This window comes from Amblyomma mixtum, chromosome 3, assembly GCF_055824585.1.
Source record: "Amblyomma mixtum isolate Tamu chromosome 3, ASM5582458v1, whole genome shotgun sequence".
In the NCBI taxonomy this organism is placed as follows: domain Eukaryota; kingdom Metazoa; phylum Arthropoda; class Arachnida; order Ixodida; family Ixodidae; genus Amblyomma; species Amblyomma mixtum.
This window is the reverse complement of record NC_143014.1, coordinates 253,235,239-253,253,324: the sequence shown is the minus strand read 5'-3', so window position 1 is coordinate 253,253,324 and position 18,086 is coordinate 253,235,239. Positions and strand designations below refer to the sequence as shown.

Genomic DNA, 18,086 nt, shown 5'->3' with positions numbered 1-18,086 from the left:
TCATGGCACAAGGCTTTTTCTTCTACTCAAGGTTAGGTCATAGACCCATTTCTCCAAGTATTTCACCCAATAGAAGCTCAGAACCACGTAGGGAAAACTTGTACCCATTGTATCACCGGTGGGTACCCAGCGCCACTCGGGATCGAACCCCGCACATCTCGCATGCGAGGTGGATGCCGAAACGACTAGGCCACCGCTGTGGTAAATTTTATACATGATTAGTTCGTTTTGCTGTATTAATTTCTCTCTTAGTGGACGTAACAGATATCAAATCCTTCTGTTTCTCCGAGGAGAAGAAGTGTTAGCCGCGCAAAATTTTGGCTTGAATGTAATATACAATTAATGAAGAATTCGTTGATATCGAACGCGGCCCAGTATATTTATGAGAACTGAAGCATTATAAGAATTCGATAGCCCGAGATGCACAAAGCGCCATTTCAGTATGATCCAGAAGCATTCATGAGCACCAGATGACACAGTTTATTTACAAAGTATATACAATGGATGCAGGTCCTTTGTGAAAAATAAATAAGCACTTCTCACGGTGACAGAATAAGAATTACAGACGAAATACAACAACCGTACACAATACATGAGTGTGTTTCAACATTTGCAGAAAAATAAATACCTTCAGAGTATTCCTCCGCTGCAGAACGACATATAGATGGGTGAGTTATAATGCACTAATCTATTCCCACTGATGAAGTAAGCACGTGAGCACTTCTTCGTTCTCAACACCAATTCAAGCTTCGATCAGCACGTCCTATTGGTCTCTCCAGCCTCTGAGAGCTTAACCGAAAAGCTATATCCCTCCGAGCTGTCTTCCTGAGCCAACGCAATGCAGAAGAAAGCCTCACTGTAGAATTATGTTGCTGTAGCACTATCCTTCTTGCTTGGGCAGCCTTAAACACGCGGGCTGGAAACCATTAAGCAACACGTCTGTTTTATGTCCAGAAATGTGCCATTTTTTGCATTTTTTGTATTGGCAGGCTTACCGCAGCATGAAGCTGACTGAGAAGCACGGAATTAATTTCCTCAGGCCCTTTTTAGTTATATCTCCAGAAATGTGTTCACAGCTGAAATCCACAGTGCTGTCTCGCGCAGCATACGTCAGCCACGAAGCCACAGTTTGGCGTCTTCATCACCTCCCCTTCGCGTGCTAGTGTCGCTTGCTGAAGTCTTCTGACTGAAAAAAAAGTCGGAAGTCACTTGAGCTGGAAAAAAGCGACCTTAATAAAGGCGTTCCAGGTGAAAGGGGTCGCTTTCCGCGAATGCCTCGCAATACCCCGAGGTTCGGTACCGTTCATGTGCGAACACTGTTGGTCTACCGTACGACTCCGTCGCTCAGAACACTCCACGCGCTTGGCAGAACGAATAAACTTGCTCGTTCATCACATTTTGATCATGTTGCTTCGAGCCGCCACATGGCCACACGGCAGAGGTAGAGTGACTGTGCTGGAAATGCGGGGAAAATCGCTCTCTTTACAGATATTATCCAGAAACAACCAAGTCCCTCGATGACGCCATCATAAGCGGCAGCACTTGTTGGTGCAGCTTCCGTCACAGGCTGCTCCGCCGCCTAGCGACGGCGCGGCCCCGTTGAAGTAGTTCTTGATATTTCCCTCCTCGATGATGCCGACGGGCAAGTCCTTGGTATTGTTGTTGCTGACGCCGTTCGCCACAGCGCCGGTCTGCGATGTGTCCTTGCGCCGTTCGGGCATGAAGAGCAGCTTCTCGAGGTGCCCCGTGGGCGCGTCGCAGGCAATGAAGAGGAAGTAGCTCAGGATGTAACTCCACACCAACACAGAGAAGCACTGAGAAACCTGAGAATGCAAGAATAACGACATCGAACAGCGTTATTACACCTCGTGTCACTGGTTGCGACCGACTTCGTCACTCTCGTGCGATTCCTGCCTCCTGAAGGTGAGAAAGGGCTCAGTTTCACGGCTAATTTAGTACATGTGCCCATCTAGTACTGCATGGGATGGCTTTTTATGCTTCACTGGTTACTGAATGTCACATATTTATTACTGCAGAAGGTACTCGAGCACAAAAAGATATGAGGGACCGCGCATCCTGTGTGCTTTAAACGCACAGAAATGAAAATTGGAATGAAGATCTCGAGCAGTGAAATTTCATAAAATCTCGGACAATAAAGTGCTCAAATTTTCTCTCATTGTTCTCGAATGCCACCCGCGGGTGGCATCCGAGAACAAAATATCAGTCGCCGAAAGCACCTTTTTCGAGCTACCGCGCGCCTTTCCTAAGGTATACGGTATTGGAGGAAAAAGCTGGTTACTTGACGTTTAGAAGAACTTTTTGTTGGGCTAGATGGTGCATGTTGTAAGAAAAGAACAGTAGCGCAACCAAGACGAACACAAGAGAGGACCACACAGGACTAGCGCTAAAGCTTAGCGCTAGTCCTGTGTGGTCCTCTCTTGTGTTCGTCTTGGTTGCGCTACTGTTCTTTTCTTATTACTTGACGTCATCCGCGCGACCGAAGATCACAAAGAAAAAAATAATAAAATACGCCGATTTGCAGATTAGGCCAGCTCCTTCAGTTTTCTTTTAATGTGTCAGCGAATTTTAAGACGACGAGGCTATAATTGTTCTTAATTACGATAGAGGGAGTGTTCAGCGAGAGGGTGAAATAAAGTTGCCACTTTTTAACACTCTTCGCACTTCCAAAAATGAGGCTTTTGTACACTCATTCCTGCGGTACTCAACAATATATGTCGATATGCAGAATATTGCTGCGATACACTGCAAAATGTAAGTCTTCATGTGGCACGTAACTTTCTGTGATTCTGACACCTTCTCTGTTCGAATCAATAGAAAAATATTATAAAGTGACGGATTTTATAAAAGCCGACAGTAGTGCATAAACTCACCAGGGTGAAGTGGGAAAAGAAGATGCGTTCTCTGGCGATGTGGTACATGAGAATGTAGAAGGGCGAGTGGATGAGGTAGACGCCAAATGACAGCCGACTCAGAGGCACGAATCCGTTCCAAGAGAGGAAGCGGTTGACGATTCCTGCGTTGCGTCGAGAAGGAACCAGAAATGCAAATAGATCGTCGTTAAAACTGTGACGCTTTGAAGGAAATAACAGAAAGCTTTGTCTTATTACATACTGCACCGGAGCTGTTTTCAAACGACTGTATGAAAATTCAAACCTAAATATTTATTTTCCAAGTTCCTTTGTGTACATGGATGCTGGTAATATTAATAGAAAATCTGTGTTTTATGGGGTGTGCTTTATGGCACATAAACAAATAAGGCTGTCTTATGTCCAATGCTATAATGGAAAATGTGCCGTATAATTGTAAAGTGAGAAAGAACGCTGTCCCTGTCCTTAGTCATCATTTCCAGAAAGTGTAACAGTAGAGCAACGTTGGAAGCCCGTTCTGCTTAGTCTTTCTATAGAAAAGTTTGTCGTCTTCGCAATTTTTCGGGCAGAAAAAAATGCTCAGAGGTTATTTTTGCCATGTGTGTCTGGTTTCCTGAGATTTCATTAATAAAGCAGAGCTGTTCAGCGAACTAAAATTTCGTATGCTTTATTTTTTCGTCTGCAAAATGGACTATAGCAGAACTGTTCCTTAATGGATGCAGAACTTGCAGAGAAACCTGCCTTTTTAGATATTTTAACTACATTACACTGCGAGATTTTTTCTGTCACCAACATAAAGGCTACAGAACTTTCTTTTTCTGTTTTTGCCCATTAACAGTTTTTTCTCAGCCTTGCTCGGAAGCGATAGAATATCAAGGTGCCCAGCACACCCTACTTGTTTTCCTACCTCCTCTGCCGGTGGCGCAGGTGAAGACGAACCAGGCGACGCAAACGGACCAGAAGATACGGTCCGTGAAAGCGTAGAATATCCGCTTAGTCTCAGTTGCACGTTCGTTGCTTCGGTACCACTCAACTTTCATGAACAGGCAGTATAGTCCGCAGAACAGGCTTATGCACCACAACGAAGCCTGGATCACCTGTGGAAAAACAACACGCACGTAGGATAACGAAAATAATACAGCAGCACTAATGCTATGGTGGGACTAAGAAAAAGAATTCGGGAAAAAAGATGTCCCGGCCCCTGCCACTAAGTGTAACGGGCTTAATCCAATGTGAAGTAGAAAAATAACAAATGATAAAAAAGAATTATGCATAGCAAAAAATAAAAATAAAAAAAACTATTTGTACCGTTAGAGCCAAAGCCATTGGAACTGCTGTTAAGGAGAGTTTGTGTATGATAAAGGTAAGTAATGATTCTTTTTTCTGAGGTGACTTAGCTGATGGAAATTAGTAGAAATAACAAGCATGATAATACAGCACCACTGTTGGACTATGCGTCATATATTCTACAATCTGATTGCCTACTTTCTCCTTGTCTGTGAGCACTTTTCCTTCACATGTCGCAGTATGCCAACCTTTGGCGCTTCTCAAAGGTCTTTATAAGGCTTTCGCCTCGAGGAGAACATGAAGCCTTGTTCTGCAATGCGGTGGTGCGGAGAAATTTGTCCACTAAAATCTAAAAGAACTTGTTGCAATTTGTCCAAATTATCCTCACACAGCTGTCGCTGAGCTGGGGCACTTTAAGATGCTGAGTGTTGCGACTGCTCACAGTGCTATAAAATCTAGCAAGACCCGCCTTCTAACTTACCTTCGAGATCTTCGCTTTCCCGTATCTCTCGACTAGCAGAAAGGTGATGCACCCCGAGAAGAAGCAGACGCCATGGTAGAATGGCAGCAGGTAGTAGTAGTTCAGTGTGTCCATAACGGTGCTGCGCGTAGGAAAAGAAGCGACAACCCAGAGTTCAGCTAAAGTTCACCTTGTAATTTGCTGAAAACCGAATAAAAAGATGCTGCTGCCTGCATAGTGAAAATAGCATAGTAGAAGTGGTTCTAAATATAGGCAGCAAAAGGTTTATGGTTTATGGGAGTTTAACGTCGCAGAGCGACTCAGGCTATGAGGAACGCCGTAGTCAAGGGCTCCGAAAATTTCGACCACCTGGGGTTCTTTAACGTGCAGTGACGTCGCACAGCGCTCGGGCGTCTAGTTCATCGCCTCCATCGAAACTCGAGTGCCACGGCCGGGATCGAACCAGCACGTTTCGTGTCAGTAGCCGAGCGCCACGACCACAGAGCCACCACGGTGGCACGATAGGCGGCAAAAGTATTTTAAGTCTTCAAAAAGGCGTTGTTTGGCGTATGATTAAACGGCCGAGGAAATAATTTTGTTCGCCAGTTATGTGTCTTTTTCTTTTAATTCCCAGTTAGCCTTCGTAGCGTATTTTGAGTCACAATGGCTGCTGTGTTCGCAGCGTGAGCACGATATATTATACTAAATGGCAGTGTTCTAGTGCTAGAGACCAAGACAACACATTCTCGACCGTATCATACAAAGAGCAGGTAACGTTGGCCAGCCACGATGATCCATGGTTGGACTAATCCTGCTCACACTTTACACGCTACGCCTTCTGTGCGCCTGCGCTTTCCGACATATTTGAAGTGCATACTGGTCAGAGAGAATGCAGGCGAGGAAGCAGCAGTAGCACAGACAAACGAACTTAGTGTGATCTCTGCGGACGCGAAGCTGGATAACTATAGAGCTTGCGATGATCAGTCAACCTAGCCTTCTTCAGGCCTTAACGACACGCACATTTTAGCAAAAGTTACTCATAAACACGACATCCTTGCGTGCTTTACGATGCACAATTCTCCATCTAGGAAAGCAAGGTTTTTCGATGGCGAGTTATTTTTTATGAAGGAACGTAGCTCACGGAAAGAAGACAAAAATCAAGCCGGGTAGGATCAGGGGCACAGAGTTTCGCCTCTATGCCTTTATACTTTTAATTCATGCAACCATGCGCATCATTCAGCTATCTTTATGAAATTGGTTCCTCTAAACAGGGCTTCGTCCCCCAATTCTAACTGTACATTAAAGAACGAAACGGACAGTGCAACGTTCTATTCTAAATGCCTAATTGCGCTTAAATGCACCAACGGCCTCAAAGAGGAGGGAAAACTGTTTTCAAAGCGCTGAAACCATTCATTTACCTGAACGTGTTTGACAGAGCGACAAGGAACGGCGTCATGTTGGTGCCGTAGATCTGCCAGGCTGAAATGCCGCAACACAAAACAGAAAGGACGGTGAAGATCGTCGCGACGAGCCATTTCCTCCTGCAGAGAGAGACGGAAAGCAGTGTTTGTGTTTAACGCACAACAGGTCATTGCAGCACACTTGCGAAAACTTGAAATGCATTCACATATATCGGAGTGTTTACTAGGAGTTCGACAGCAGGTATCAAATATGACGTTGTGTATATATACCCCTTGTGGAAAGCAGGTTGTCTCTGTGATCCTGATGTGCAAAATTATGTGCATCTTTAAAAAAAATATCACGGCACTGTGATTGCGTTCGGGTTCTGCAATGTGGCTGGCTCGCGTATTACCTTCAACGCTCTAATTGGAGGGTGAGGAGAACCGTACTCCTCTTCCCTTCCAGATGTTTGAAGTACAGTGGTTGCTAGTTGTGCTTCGGTGACACGGCAGAGCGTCAAACTCAATGGTCTAAAAAATTTCTAACAGGATGCTGCAAAACGGTTATCAGTCGCTTGAGGTGGAGTTGAAAAATGTACGGTTGCGAATTCTCAGCGAATAGGGTAACATGATTTAGATTTAATTTTTTTAACAAGCTTCCTAAGATGATTTCTTATGCTGATATTGCGTCCTTCACATTTTACAACTGAAATACTCGACCTAGAACAAGTGCGGCTTTCTTACACAGTGCTTCAAGCGTTTACACCGGTTAATTTTTGCCTGCGGCAAAATATTTGCCAATGGTTTCATGATATATTGGAATTTCTCTGATGGAAAGTTTGCTGCATAAATCCAAAAGTTGCACCACTATGACGGAAACATTGTGCTTAGTACTTACGTCTTAAAAATCTGGATCACGACGACAGCGACCAAGAAGAACTGGTAGTCTGCAGACAAGTACCACAGGTGCGGCATGGTTGACTACAGAGACAAAGAAAAAAAAAGTTGGAGGCTTATCAAGGTTAAGCCCAGTGGATGCGAAGCAGCCTTCGTTTTGCATTCTTATTATTAACGTCCTTAGCGTTTGCAGGCATCTTGACCGCATACACGCCCGGCACAAAGACGCTGGCGCGGTTGCGGGCACAGAGACTGACGGGACGGCGGGCGCGCGACGCTTCATCCCTGGCGTGACGTCACATATCACGTGATGCAGCGATGGTGGCGCCGCCGCCGCGTCGCGCGCGACGGCGCGAACCGAAGCGTGGAGGCCACCGCCGGGTGACGTCCGACGGCGCGATATGAGGCCCCATCTGCAGCCGGTGTGACGTCATCTCGTGACGTCGCATCATGTGATCTCACTTCAAGGTCAATGGTGGCCACCGCCGGGCGTCGCGCGAAGGCCCGAAACCTACGTTAATACGCTTCGCATAAAAAAGTAATGGGTCGTGTGTGAAGAATGCAGCGTTCTCAATTTCCATTGTTCAAAGTTTGTCACAGAAGGCGATCCCACGCGTCGTGACACAGGGTTGCCTCTGACGAGGCCTGTTGTCGAGAGAGATTTACAAATGAGAGCGTCGTTTCACTTGCACATTCAATGGGAACGGCTCTCGAGATGTGAGTGCGTGACAACAATCTTATATGCACAAACTTTTAAGAGGCTCAGTGCTGCATCACCTGCCACATGGAATCCATGGTAGAGAGAGGGTGTGGTAGATGGTCCTTGGCGATCACAAAATGAACAAGGGAGGGGAAAGCCTCCGGTTGCTTGAGCCAACGTTTCGACAAGAGTACTTGTCTTCGAAGACAAGTCCTCTTGTCGAAACGTTGGCTCAAGCAACCTGAAGCTTTCCCCTCCCTTGTTCATTTTGTGACTGCCACATGGAAGTAGGAGACAAAAGCCAGTGCTTCAAAAAGTGTATTCTACTTTAATTAGAGCTAAGTATTGTTGCAATTTAGCCTTCTTCAGTGTGAAGTTTTATTTAAACTGTTCAACAATCTCAGGATGTCACTGCAATTTTATTGATATGAATTTTATCATGACAGATAGTGTTCGCTCTGACAGCGGCTCCTTATAGAAAGTACTGATTGGGCCTGCTTATTCTCCCACCGTATGATGATAAAAAAGTCAGAAATATTGGTGATTTTATTTTAACACGTTTATGTGATCGCCTTTTAGAGAACATTAATTGATGGGTGCGCATTTCTTGTGTATATAGTTTTTCAGTTGTTGCCGCAGCATCAGCACACGGAAGCCCTTAAGACTGATTGAACTGTTGGTTAGCTTCCGTACTTGCCTTCCACCAATAATAAAAAATGAATAGATGTTGCCCTTACCACTTCTTGGTCCGCTCTCCAGTTGCGCAATTGAAAGAGCAGGTCCCACCAGTGGTTGCGCATTTCCGTATAGAACTTGTTGTAAAATTCCTTTGAGTTGGGTCCAGAGGCGATGAGGGGCATCAGGTAAATGAACATGATCATGAAGAACATGGGGACTGTGGCCCTGTGGTTCAGAGAGAAGTGTGCGTCTTTAAGCAATGGCACAAGCAGCGGAGGCTAGTCGCATGAAGGCATATTTCTGGGTTAAATTTTTGCTACCTTCACCGAGTACAAAAAGGACAGAATAGGCACACAACGACTTTGCATCTGTATTTTTTTTGTACACAAAGAAAAAGTGTACTTGTACCCTGTACTTGTTTCGTGTTTTGAAGAAGCGCGGGTATAACGATATCTCGTCATGTTCACAATTATGTAGACTCACAGTTTCGAAAGATTATGTAGTATCTAGCCTCATTACACTGCGAAGCGTCGCGAAATCACTGATTTCGATAAATTGCCTGTTCACCCCGACGATGTATGTGTAAGCCCCAGACGTTTCGAAGCTCGAGTATTCAAGTGCATTTGTTGAAAGAAATTTTCTCATCGAAGTTGTTCAACACTGCAGATCTTGCTGTCTCGAATTTTACAGATTTGTACCAGCCGTCTTTAAATGATTGGGGATACGAGTTCACTAACTAAACAAAGAATCTAGACCCGTACTTCATCGTCATTCAACTCACCTTATAAATCGCCTGATGATTGCCACCACAGCAACAAGGACACGATTCTGCTTTTGCTTGCTGAGAGTGTAGTAAAGCAGAAATCCACTGTAAAAATAGCGATAACGGAAGAATGATTATGACTGAATGTGCAATGAGTTAAATTTAAAGCCATAAAGCAAACAATTTGCGCATTCTAAAGGTGTTACTGGTGTGCGGAGCTTACCTGAAAAAGAAAAAGCTGTCCACAGCCAGGTAGCCTGCTGTTACAATCAATGTCTCCCAGCGCTCGAAGTAGTGAAGAGCGTTCACCAGCCTCGCTGAAGCGAACACAATGGCACACTGTTAAAAGAGGCTCTACGCAACCACACTGTGAAGTGTTCAGTTCTGGCTATGAACCTATTCGTGACACTGTTTTCCTTTACATAGGAGTGATTTGAGGATAAAACATGACAACCAAGAAGCAGCTGTTACTATGAACTCTTCCTATTGCCCTGAAGCTGACTCGAGCACTCAATGTCCTATTTTATGCATTTTATTTAGCATTCTAAACAAACTCTACTGAGCTGAATTTCTCGTGCAATAAAACTTCTTAAGTACAAATTAATGAAGAAAAATACAGAGTAATCACGATGCATACCATTGGTAGAGTAAGATTTATGAATAAAAGCATTAAAAAATGAAATAGCGTACATGTGCTTTCAGAATATTGCATTAAGATTGGTAAAATAAGCTTTCACGTATCTTCTTTATTGCAGAGGGAGAGGAGCTTTCAAAGGATATTTTTCATATTCTGCAGACGAGCTCAGATTTCAACTACAATATCTATAAACTTTACGTCAAACAATGAACCTTTCAAGAAAGACATTTAAGTAGTGCGGAAAGGAACACAACTACTTACTTATGTTTTCAGTGATTGTCCCGTACGAGTGACCGAGACAAATCCAGAAGATGCTGAGGAAGCGAATTCCGTGCATGAAGCGGTAAGAGTAGGTCTCAGAATTTTGGTCCTTGTTCACGCTCATGATCAGCCTGCTGTTAGTGAGGGCTGAAAACGCTACGGCGCACTTGTAGGGAATGGCTGGAAAAAATGCAAGGTGCCGGGAAGAATAAAAAAGTTGTACGAATGTAATTTTCTAGGCTAGATAATTTGCTAGGCTAAGAGCAAAATGAAGAGAGCAGTTTTACACCCACAATGTTGCGCATATGTATAATAGCCCTAAAAAAACAAACCTCTAGGGGGAATGCAGCCACAAGCCTCGAATTCTTTTGCATGCTTTCTCTTCGTATTCTAGCGTAAAGTCGGACGTGTTTTCATTGAGGCCGTCATGAAAACAAGTCCCAAGGATAATTTTCTAATACTTGAAGTGCTATCGTTAAAAGGGGTTATTGTAAGGATTAATGCGCTACGGTGAGACGATCAGAGTTGATCTCTAAAAAGTAATGATCCTGATCGTCTCTCAATCGTTTTAAAATGTGGGTACTCATGCAAAACGCGCTATTATCATTCACCTCTTTTCCTAACGTGGGCTTTGTGGTCGATATTGCTGGCTTTGGCAAAAAAACTACTGGGAATCTGTCATTCCATTACTCTCTATGCAGCGGCAAAAGTGGGGAGTGTTTCTGTATGCCCTCAGTATACTCGCAACAGCTTTGGACATTGTGAAGCAAGTTTTTGCGGCCGAATGATGCCGGCTAGCACGGGTAAATGTTAAGAGTTTCTTACACAGCTAACCCCATTTTGTCATCACTCTGGTCGAAATTATCGTGGTAGAAGCTCCTAAAGAGTTTAAATATCTGTGGTCTTCAAATATTTCCGTGCTTCTGATTACCGCTGGTTGCTATATGCATAAATCGGCCGCTAGGTAGAGACCGTTTTCTGTTTTCGTCATATGCTTCTGGAAAAGCTCAACTTTTTGGTAGCAGTGCTAGAACGGATTCCGTAAAGAGCTTAATGTACTTTATATTTCACGTACCATTCTTGCGTTTTCTGTCCCAGTCTTCTGTGAGGAGTTCAAAGACTGTCGCTGCAACTATGGTCGTTGCGAGGATACCCAGGAAAGCACTGAAACCACATATAACACCGAATTAAAACGGCAGCCACTCAAAGCAGATGCTGTGCTATAATTCGCGGGCACATTTTTCGGCTTGTTGCACGAAATATATTTACAGTCCAAATTTTCAACAAAGCTACTGTGGAGTTATTCCCAATTTTTCAAGCTTCTTCCATTAGCCATTCTGCGATGCAAGCAGTTCTATAATTTCGGCCTCAGAAACTTTTTATTTCATTACGGCGTTCTGTTTTAGTAAAGGAAGTAAATTGTTAATATTATTTTTTTTCGATGGCAAAACTTTTTCTCACCTATTACAATCGCTATTGTAGAGATCGGAATAAACAGTTAAAATTCAATTGCAGAGAAACTCAAGACAATAACTGCCAATTTTTGGCCACGTTTATGCACTTACATGATCCAAGCTTGAGTGGTGTTAATTCCCTCGTCCTCGTTTGTGACGCAGTTCTTGACAACAATGTTTGCTGCAGTTCCCGCTACTGCGGAAGTAAAGAAAGAAGCAAAGATAAAAATATGGCTTTTGCGGCATAGTATAACCACTGTTGACGGACACCTGAAAACCGGTGAATCGTTTTAAGCAGTAACTGGTCAACCAATTTCATACAAAAAACCTTCAACCTCTAGAGCTAGGTGCCCAGTTGCAATCAGAGACCTGTGTCATTTGTGATTACTCACAGGTCTTTTTCGGTAAAGAAAATTTGGTCAGTAAGATTTGGATTAATTCACATAGAAAGCTTTGTATCTCGTTCACTGCCTAAAATTTCGCCAACTGGGAAGATATTTTTGTCATATTTTTAAATGTCAACAGAAGGGAATTGCTGAAAGAAGATCATACTATCAAAAAGGAAGTGAAGCTGTTGTTGGTATCCTTCTAAGCTATTATATGAAGTCTGTCGACCAAAGGTATGGTTGTGACCCACCGATTCTACCTCTTTGTTCCGGGTTTATCACAGCGGACTAAGTCGTCAAAAAATTCGGCAGCAGTATTTGACACAAAAAAAACAGAGTGCAGTATTTTATTTCGCCCCTTTACGTCCTGCTTGCGCAGTGTGTGTGTGTGTGTGTGTGTGTGTGTGTGTCTGTCTACACACATGCACACACACGCACACACGCGCACACGCGCACACACGCGCGCGCGCGCACACACACACAGGCACACACGCACACACACACACACACACACACACACATGATCAGAAACTGCTTTGAATGCTGCGACCAAACAGCACCTACGGCACTTACAGGTGCGGCCGATGTTGGTCAGGTCTTGCTCATTGCACGAGTTGATGAAGCACACGCCGAGGCGAAGGCCCGGAAGTCTCTCGTCGGTGACGTAGGCCGTGAAGTTCTGGGCCTTAGAGAATAATGTCAAAATGTCTTTAAGTCTAAAAGCTGCAATAATTTTTACCTTTTCTCACACGGCAGTTGACAACGGAGAGTGAAAATACAGACCAGTTTGAAACAAAAACATTGGAGAACTCAGGAATATTCTGCGGACAATGGAATCAACGCTTTGAGAAACTGTCTACATCTTGGTAAGGTGAGCAGGTGAAGGCGGCTCTCTTTGTTTCAAACACTGTAACTCATCAACTCTGGTAATACGTTATGAACTGAACATTCCTATGTACATCTACGTGCGAGCATTATTCATGCGCCACACTTGCGTACCGCTTTCACAGAACCACTTTAATTATGAAGACATCATAAGCCTGTCCGCCTGCTGGTGGCAGGAGGCAGTCGTGGGACTCAAAACGCGAGGGCCAAAAGCCGCATTCAGGCAACTTCTCGTAGATACCAGCACTGCGCAGATGGCTGGTGAACAGCCATTCGGCAGTCACAGCCAATAAGGCAATATCTCAGTCCTGACAGCCATCAAAAAATATGTAGGAGCATCAAGGCCCGCATTTAAGTAAGAAATATCTTGTGAATCTTGCCTGTTATATAGAAAGCAAGTCTCGCGAAAGTGCTTAACGCGAACGGCTGCCGCATGAGCACCGGGCAAGCCATGGCTGACAGCGAAACGATATTGCAATTGTGACAGGCAAACGAGAAAGACTCTTGCCTCTTACGAAGCGCACTAGCGAAGGAAAAGAAAATCTGAGAGTCTCTTGCCCAATGTTAGAAAACATGACAAATGAGTGAGAGGCGCTCACCCTCTTGTGGGAGTAAAGCATGGCCGGCAGTAGTTCCCCGATGACGGAGCGTTCTTCCCCGAGCGACACATGGACGTTGCAGTACTGGCCGCGAACTTTTACGACACCGTCTTCATCCCGCACCACGGTTTCTATGCACTCATCGTAAGCACCCAAGTCAGCCGTGGACGCCTGAAGCATGCCGTTGGGATACTTGGCCGTAGAATCAAACACTGCACGCAGCATGTGAGGGCAAGAAAACAGGTAGAACGATAAGGAACAGCAACTATGCCGACGTACTGAATAAATTCCGTCGCTTCGATCAATATTACAGGAAGAGGAGGACGAACAGAAGAAGCTCGCTGTTCACGAAGTCGAGCACAGCTGCCTCAGAGAAGCGTCTTACTGTTTTGGGTTCTTCACCGCTGACTGACGGGAAGTCAGTTGCCGGTCAGTTTACACCGTCAAAATCTTTGTTAACAAGAGTTTATCGTATAGAACGAGAGAGAAAGAGTGGTTGGGGAAGCGGAGTTTACAAGGTTTTACATGGTTTTTCGTTAGCGGAAACAGCAGTGAGCCGATAACAGCCACTGAACAAGACCTTAGCATGTTCACAGGCGTTCCGTTTGGTTGGCATGCCAGAGTGATATACGAGTTTTCGGAAGGACATCAAAGTGTTTTAAATGAGCTGCCGGAGAGGAGACTCGCAGCCCACTCAGGAACGGGGATCCTGTTTTCTTTTAAACCGTTTTTGTTGAAGGATGCATGCTGAATGATCCTAGGCGAGTGACGGCTGGTAAGGGCACCAAAATCGAAGGTGCGGTCAGTTTAAAATAAGGTTTAAAGATTTACCCTACATGTTTAGCCACAGCAAAGCATTTTTTAAGATTCCCTCCCTTTATTCCTTCCTTTTCATATTGTGGCGCCTGCTGTCATTCATTGGTGTGGCATTGAAGCTAGTTCCGTTTTAGGCGAACATTATACCGAAAAATGATTTCGCAAATGGAGAGAAATCACTCCTACGGGTGTAATAATCTCTTGCGCTTGCGCCAGAGGTTGCTGCACTACGCACAGGATGCACCAAACGAAAACCACTGCTGCATATCAAATGCACTGGCGCTTGATTTATCAGAAATACGACGATGTGGTTCACTCAAATGCGACTGCGCAACTGCTGCAGTTTTAAATGAACATACAGTGTTGGTCAACAGTCTTAAAGAAACAGCGTTAAGCTGCAGTGAAAAGAATGTTCCTAGAATGCTTCGTGTAGCGGATCACTGAAAACACAAGTGAAGCAGGAAGCTTCTCTATCGCATGAAAAACCTTCGGTTAGTATTTCAAGGTCATTCGGTCTTTAATAGTTCTGTAATGGCTTAGTTATGCTGCTGAAGCGAAACGCCTTTGGCTTTAAGACTTTTGACGACTGTACCTCTGAACTAACACAAGACGGTGTGTAAATGCAGTCAGACCTTCGCAGCCTGCATTACCTATTGTTCCTGTTTTTTTTTATGACAGTACCAAGCACTACGAGAATAAAGAAAGTGAGGCGTATCCAGACATATGTTTCACGATTTGACTGAGTCTAAAACGAGTTATTGCCGAGACAATCAATACCAAATTCTTAACATTATACAACTAGGGCCCTTTTAAAAGCTTTTCATTCCTTCCGCTTCCTTGAATGTTTGGACGCCAACAGAAAACCAGTGTGCCGTGGTAGAGTCCTGTAACTTATAGCAAGCACTCGAGTACCTGCTAAGACCGATTTCACTGGGAGCGCACCTGGTTACAGGAGTAGCTGTCTGGCTTGCAACCAAAATGCGAGCAAAGTTGCAAGCCGAACCAAGTTCGGTTTACAACTTTTCTTCAGAAAACCAGCCAAGAGAAAGGCGCTGCTCAGTACTCACATCGAAGGGCCCACGGCTCGAGGTCCTGGAGGGCACGCATAAACTTCACCACGCCCAGGCTGCAATCCGTCGATATGTCGGCCTGAAGTAGCTTTCGCGTGAGCCCGCTTCCCATGGAGGACATCACCTGTCTGATTGTGGCCCGGACACCATCCAGAAACTTCGATCTTTCCGGCTGCCGAGTTGTCGGTGCTTCCGTCACAACGCCGGTCGGATGCTGTTGCACTGCCTTTGCAGACCTGGTATCCGACGCGCTGGTGGTGATGGAGGTGGTAGCCGTATTAACGGGTTCTTCGGAGGTCGAGGTTCTCGCTTCAGTTGCGTCGAAGAGGCCCGTTGATCTCGCCGTTCTCGAAGACGTCGCTGCGCCCGTGAGGAGTTCATGTTGCGTTGACGACGAAAGAGCAGTTTCTTTCGTCTTGGCAGTGGTCCCGTCTAAAATAGACGGACTTTTTCGGAGCATACTAAAGGCACCAGGCGGCGACACGCGCCAAATAGGGGTCGAAGGATAAGCCGTGGCCTCTGCTACAGCGGGCGAGATTAGGCTGCTCGCCGTAATGTCACTGAAAATTTCGGCCTGAGTTGGGACGCTTGCGCAACGTGCTGTCGGGGCATGGCACGCAAGCATCAACAGTAACAGCGCAGCGCAAGGGGGAAGTCTAATTTTTCTAAGCTGCCTGGGCTCCATCGCTGGGCCGTGAGCAGACAACTCTTCGATAGGATCTACGCAAAGTCTCTCCGCTTCGCCCACTCACAATCCGCCTGTGCGCCTAAATCAAGAAAACCAAGAAAAAAACTCAGTTCCTATGCAAAGTGAACCGTGACGTGCGCTGCGAAGGGCGAAATATTCGAACGATGTTCTGAGAATTTGTGTTGAAGGTGCCGATCTGTGGAAGCTCGTAAGCGCTAACCAGAATTCTCTGAGTCCCTCGCTACCTTTCGGGATGAGGCCCTGCTGTGCGGCAATGCAAGACGGGCACCGAAGCGTGCGCTTTCGTCGTGTAGTGGAGAAGCCTAGAAAACCGTCTCAAGTGGCTGTTTCTTACAATTGAAGACCCCGTGGAACCTTGCCCCGCCGTTATAACCGAGACACCCCTCCCCCGCCTTTTCTTCTTCTTCGTCATTAGACGTCACGACATGTGGAGATAACGTCACTGAAGCGACGGCGCTGGCGCAGCATCTGCGTTAGGGGCATTTTCAGAAAAGAAAGCGAGAGTCGCCACCCGAGCCAACGGAGGAGGAGGAGAGGCAAGGAAGGTCCATTGACCGCGAGGGCCTTCGGCATCGCTGAGTACTCTCCGGAATTAAGAGTAAGTAAACAGAAGAAAAAAAATAACGTCAGGCAGTCGACTCAAGCCCATAATAACAGTCATCGATGCGTACGCGTTTCCAAACCCTTCTTTCCGATCCGAGAGTGTTGGCTATGCGCGGTCGGTGGCGGCGCCGATGACGAGTCGAGGGAATTCGAAGGCGGAGGGCGTTGTTGCGTCGCGGTAAATTCCTGGCCAGCGTCTGGTACGAGGTGAGCTATCTTGTGAGAGAGAGAGAAAAAAGAAGTCAAGAGAAGGCGCACAAGCACGCAACGCCGGCCGTTGCTGTGCCACCGCACCCTTTCGCCTTTCCGGAAGGCCCTAAGGCGAGAGTGCGAGAGAACGCTTGCCAATTTGGCCCGATCATTCAGCGCGTGCTCGCCGCGGGCGTGCAGCAGGCAATCCGGCTGCGCTACTGCGCCGAAGAGGGACGAGAAAGTGATTCCGGGCACGTCCTGGGAAGAACGCGTTCGCAACAGTCATTACCAAATAGGCTGGTGACGTCGCAAGCGACTCGTCATGACGTCACTTCGAGCAGATTTGCCACGCCTTCTGGCATCCTCACTGTGTTCGTGTGTTTCCTCTTTTATATCTTTAGTGGCTGCTCGTTGCAGAAAGCTCCTGACTGCGGAAGGGTTGAAAGGATGCTCCATCATTGTTTTTTCGGCAGCTTGAGTCTTCGTACCCAAGTACGATGCCTGATCCTACCTTTCTTCTTGCGTTATTCAGCAAACTGGAAGCTTCGCTTAAATATAGTGCTGCGGATGCAGTGAGTCGCTTTCAGTAGTGGGGGAAGTCCAGTAATTGCAGTGCTCTTGTTTTGCACCGAGCGTTCGCTCCTTTTTTCGCCATCGTACAGTTCTACCAGGCTTTGCATAGGCACCTTTGACATCAAAGGTCGCAATGTGTAGCTTCTATGTATAGCCTATAGCACGGCCATGGCTGAAGACAGCCGTGGTATGCATGCGCCGTTGAGCGCACCGCACACAAATATGCCTTATGGTTTTGTTTTCATCAGAAACTAAATGAACTTAAATTCCGCAATCGGAATCTTCTTTCTACGGTGTTTATACGATTGCCAAGATTAAGTAATCTCTGAAGTACTACAGTAACTCAGTGCACAGCTGCAAACCCTTTCTGGACCTCTTCGATCCACCAACATCAGTTGCTCTTCCCAGGGTCTTGTCTATTTGTTGAGTCGTATAGGCCACAAGGCATGCATTTCAAGACATCGCATTTTGGTGGCGGTGAAACTGTTCAGCAATGGAAGACAAACCCTTGAAGGACAGGAGGCTCTGTGGCGTCCCTACACTTGTATGGCAAACGACAATCGCTTCAGCCGTACAAACGGGAAGCCGACATCATTATCGGCGATATTCACTAATACGGTATAGGAAAGAATATTAAGGCGAAAGCCTTTAATGGCTCACACTCCCGTCCGTCCGTACGGCGTTACATCCAGCTCATGGGGTTACTCATCGACGATGACAGGTGTCCACCGAGACATGTGAGACAGTTACTGCATAATTTCGTTTCCTCAAATACTATTGTCAATTTCTTTACTACGGGCCCTCTTTCTCTTCTTTCACTCCCACTTC

At 45.7% G+C, this 18,086-nt stretch overlaps 1 protein-coding gene across 1 annotated transcript; it reads right to left on the bottom strand.

The window, feature by feature from the left end:
- Positions 1-460: 460 nt before the first annotated feature.
- Positions 461-16,208, bottom strand: LOC149354390 (nose resistant to fluoxetine protein 6-like). Its single transcript, XM_089577500.1, has 15 exons — positions 15,179-16,208; positions 13,296-13,507; positions 12,385-12,496; positions 11,537-11,621; positions 11,047-11,135; positions 9,972-10,151; positions 9,297-9,390; positions 9,092-9,178; positions 8,370-8,535; positions 6,934-7,016; positions 6,054-6,176; positions 4,657-4,777; positions 3,796-3,985; positions 2,892-3,034; positions 461-1,823 (listed from the first exon to the last, which is right to left on the bottom strand). The coding sequence occupies exons 1-15, from the start codon at positions 15,864-15,866 to the stop codon at positions 1,527-1,529; spliced, it is 2,670 nt and encodes an 889-aa protein (XP_089433626.1). The 5' UTR covers positions 15,867-16,208; the 3' UTR covers positions 461-1,526.
- Positions 16,209-18,086: the final 1,878 nt, after the last annotated feature.

Bases quoted from the DNA above. Each gene is read 5' to 3' on its own strand.
- LOC149354390 (XM_089577500.1), bottom strand. From the start codon at position 15,866: ATGGAGCCCAGGCAGCTTAGAAAAATTAGACTTCCCCCTTGCGCTGCG. The intron at 13,508-15,178 runs GTGAGTACTGAG...TGCTGCGTGCAG, and splicing joins CGAGCCGTGGGCCCTTCGAT to TGTTTGATTCTACGGCCAAG. The intron at 6,177-6,933 runs GTAAGTACTAAG...CTCTCTCTGCAG, and splicing joins GTGATCCAGATTTTTAAGAC to GAGGAAATGGCTCGTCGCGA.